Raw genomic sequence first — 2463 nt, forward strand, 5'->3', positions numbered from 1 at the left:
ACACTAATATACCTTTGGAATTCAATATTTGCTGTGAAAGCTTAAAATCTGATTTGAAAGCTACTTATTATAAACAATATAATTTCTTTAATGTAATGGTCCCAGAATTTTTAGCATATTATATAATGTGAATATATGTTTTCAAATGTAAGAAAAGGCTTTTAAAATACTTATAAAAGAATACATACAAATAAGAAACTAATTAAGGTCACAAAATAGACTTACAATTTGGTGATATGTTCATTAGAGTTTGGAAACAAACAAACAAAAAAAGCAGCCTTGAGGAATAATGTAAAGATGAACTCAAATTGCAGAGATGAAAAAGAAAACTACATCTAAGAGGTGTAAAGAGTTTATGAATACCAAAATGTTATCATGTGTTCCAGGAAAAATGTGGCTTTTCATTGATTAACCAGTAGCATATTTTCCAGGAACCCTCCAGGCAGAAGAAATGCTGTGGTCCTTCCCTTTACCCACAGCAAGTGGAACACAGGAGACTACACAGCTGAAGAAATTGTATCCTCCTTACAAATGAGAGACATTCAAGGCTACATAGTTTCCAACAGCTTCTCCACAGTGTAGACTGGAACAAGGAAAACATGAACATCACAAACTGTACCACAGAGGCCAGCGTGGCTGTGAGACCCAAAACTGTCACCGAAAAGATGCTCATCTGCATGACCCTGGTTGTCATCACCACCCTGACCATGCTGCTGAACTCGGCTGTGATCATAGCCATCTGCACCACAAAGAGGCTCCACCAGCCTGCAAACTACTTGATCTGCTCCCTCGCTGTGACAGATCTCCTGGTGGCGGTGCTTGTCATGCCCCTGAGCATCATATACATTGTCATGGACAGCTGGAAGCTTGGGTACTTCATCTGCGAGGTGTGGCTGAGTGTGGACATGACCTGCTGCACCTGCTCCATCCTCCATCTCTGTGTGATTGCCCTAGACAGGTACTGGGCCATCACCAATGCTATTGAATATGCCAGAAAGAGGACAGCCAAGAGGGCGGGACTGATGGTCCTCACCGTGTGGACCATCTCCATCTTCATCTCCATGCCCCCTCTGTTCTGGAGGAGCCGCCGCCGACTCAGCCCACCCCCCAGTCAGTGCACCATCCAGCATGACCATGTCATCTACACCGTCTACTCCACCCTTGGGGCGTTTTATATCCCCTTGACTTTGATACTGATTCTCTATTACCGGATTTACCATGCAGCCAAGAGCCTTTACCGGAAAAGGGGATCAAGCCGGCACTTAAGCAACAGAAGCACAGATAGCCAAAATTCGTTTGCAAGTTGTAAACTCACACAGACTTTCTGTGTGTCTGACTTCTCCACCTCAGACCCTACCACAGAGTTTGAAAAGATCCACACCTCCATCAGGATCCCTCCCTTCCAGAGTGATCTAGATCACCCAGGAGAACGCCAGCAAATCTCTAGTACTAGGGAACGCAAGGCAGCACGCATACTGGGACTGATTTTGGGTGCATTCATTTTGTCCTGGCTGCCATTTTTCATCAAAGAGTTGATTGTGGGTCTGAGCATCTACACTGTGTCCTCTGAAGTGGCTGATTTTCTGACATGGCTTGGTTATGTTAATTCTCTTATCAACCCTCTGCTGTACACAAGTTTTAATGAAGACTTTAAGCTGGCTTTTAAAAAGCTCATTAGGTGCCAAGAGCATGCTTAGAGTGTAAAAAGCCAAAAGGCATGAATTTTACCAGAGCCTCGTGAGTGGTTGGGGGTACAGGGGGCAACTTATTAATTCTTGAACATGCTTGGTTCAAGAGAGTTTGTAAGTGTGTGTGGTCTTGGTTTTTTGTTTGTTTTGTTCTGTTTTATTTGAGGCTTGTTATTTGCTGTGCTGTTTTCTACTTCTGGTCTTATCTGTGATACATAATTTCAAATAAACATTATCAGACAAAAACAGAAATTTCATAGAAGTAATAATAAGGTGAAATAGTAAATACTTTTTATTTATTTTTTTTTAGCCATTTCAGTTAACCCTGCAATTAAAGAATGCCAAAACAAGTCTTTATGTGCAGAATTCCTTATTACTTATAAATCAAATATCTGATAATTTGCCCTCATGTACTATTAAATCTGAGGTTATGGCTCTATATGCATATATATTCCAGGGGGAATTGCCTGACTACATAAAGAATAAAAAGAAAGGGTGTCCTGTCATCTACTGCTTGCAGACCTGAGCTAAAGTCTTTTACCATAGCACTGTGACTACATAGCCTACTCTTTTCAGACACAAACAGCACAGCTGGTGTGTCCTTTTTAGTTCATGATTAAATAAACCTCCTCATTCTCTAATAAAGAACCAGAAATGAATGCACTGGCACTTTCCTAAGTGTTTTACTACGAATATGAAACGTAAGCAAATAAGAAATAATCTAAATCCACTTTGGTCCGTGTGTTGCTACATTACCTGATAGACACATCGGGCC

The 2463-nt window shown here is 41.1% G+C and overlaps 1 protein-coding gene across 1 annotated transcript; it reads left to right on the forward strand.

Moving 5' to 3' along the window:
- The first annotated feature begins 599 nt into the window (after positions 1-599).
- HTR1E (5-hydroxytryptamine receptor 1E) lies at positions 600-1697 on the forward strand. The gene has a single exon (XM_063098335.1). It carries the CDS (start codon positions 600-602, stop codon positions 1695-1697), a length of 1098 nt encoding a protein of 365 aa, XP_062954405.1.
- Positions 1698-2463: the final 766 nt, after the last annotated feature.

This window comes from Cynocephalus volans, chromosome 5 (assembly GCF_027409185.1).
Source record: "Cynocephalus volans isolate mCynVol1 chromosome 5, mCynVol1.pri, whole genome shotgun sequence".
NCBI classification, from domain to species: domain Eukaryota; kingdom Metazoa; phylum Chordata; class Mammalia; order Dermoptera; family Cynocephalidae; genus Cynocephalus; species Cynocephalus volans.

Bases quoted from the DNA above. Each gene is read 5' to 3' on its own strand.
- HTR1E (XM_063098335.1), top strand. From the start codon at position 600: ATGAACATCACAAACTGTACCACAGAGGCCAGCGTGGCTGTGAGACCC.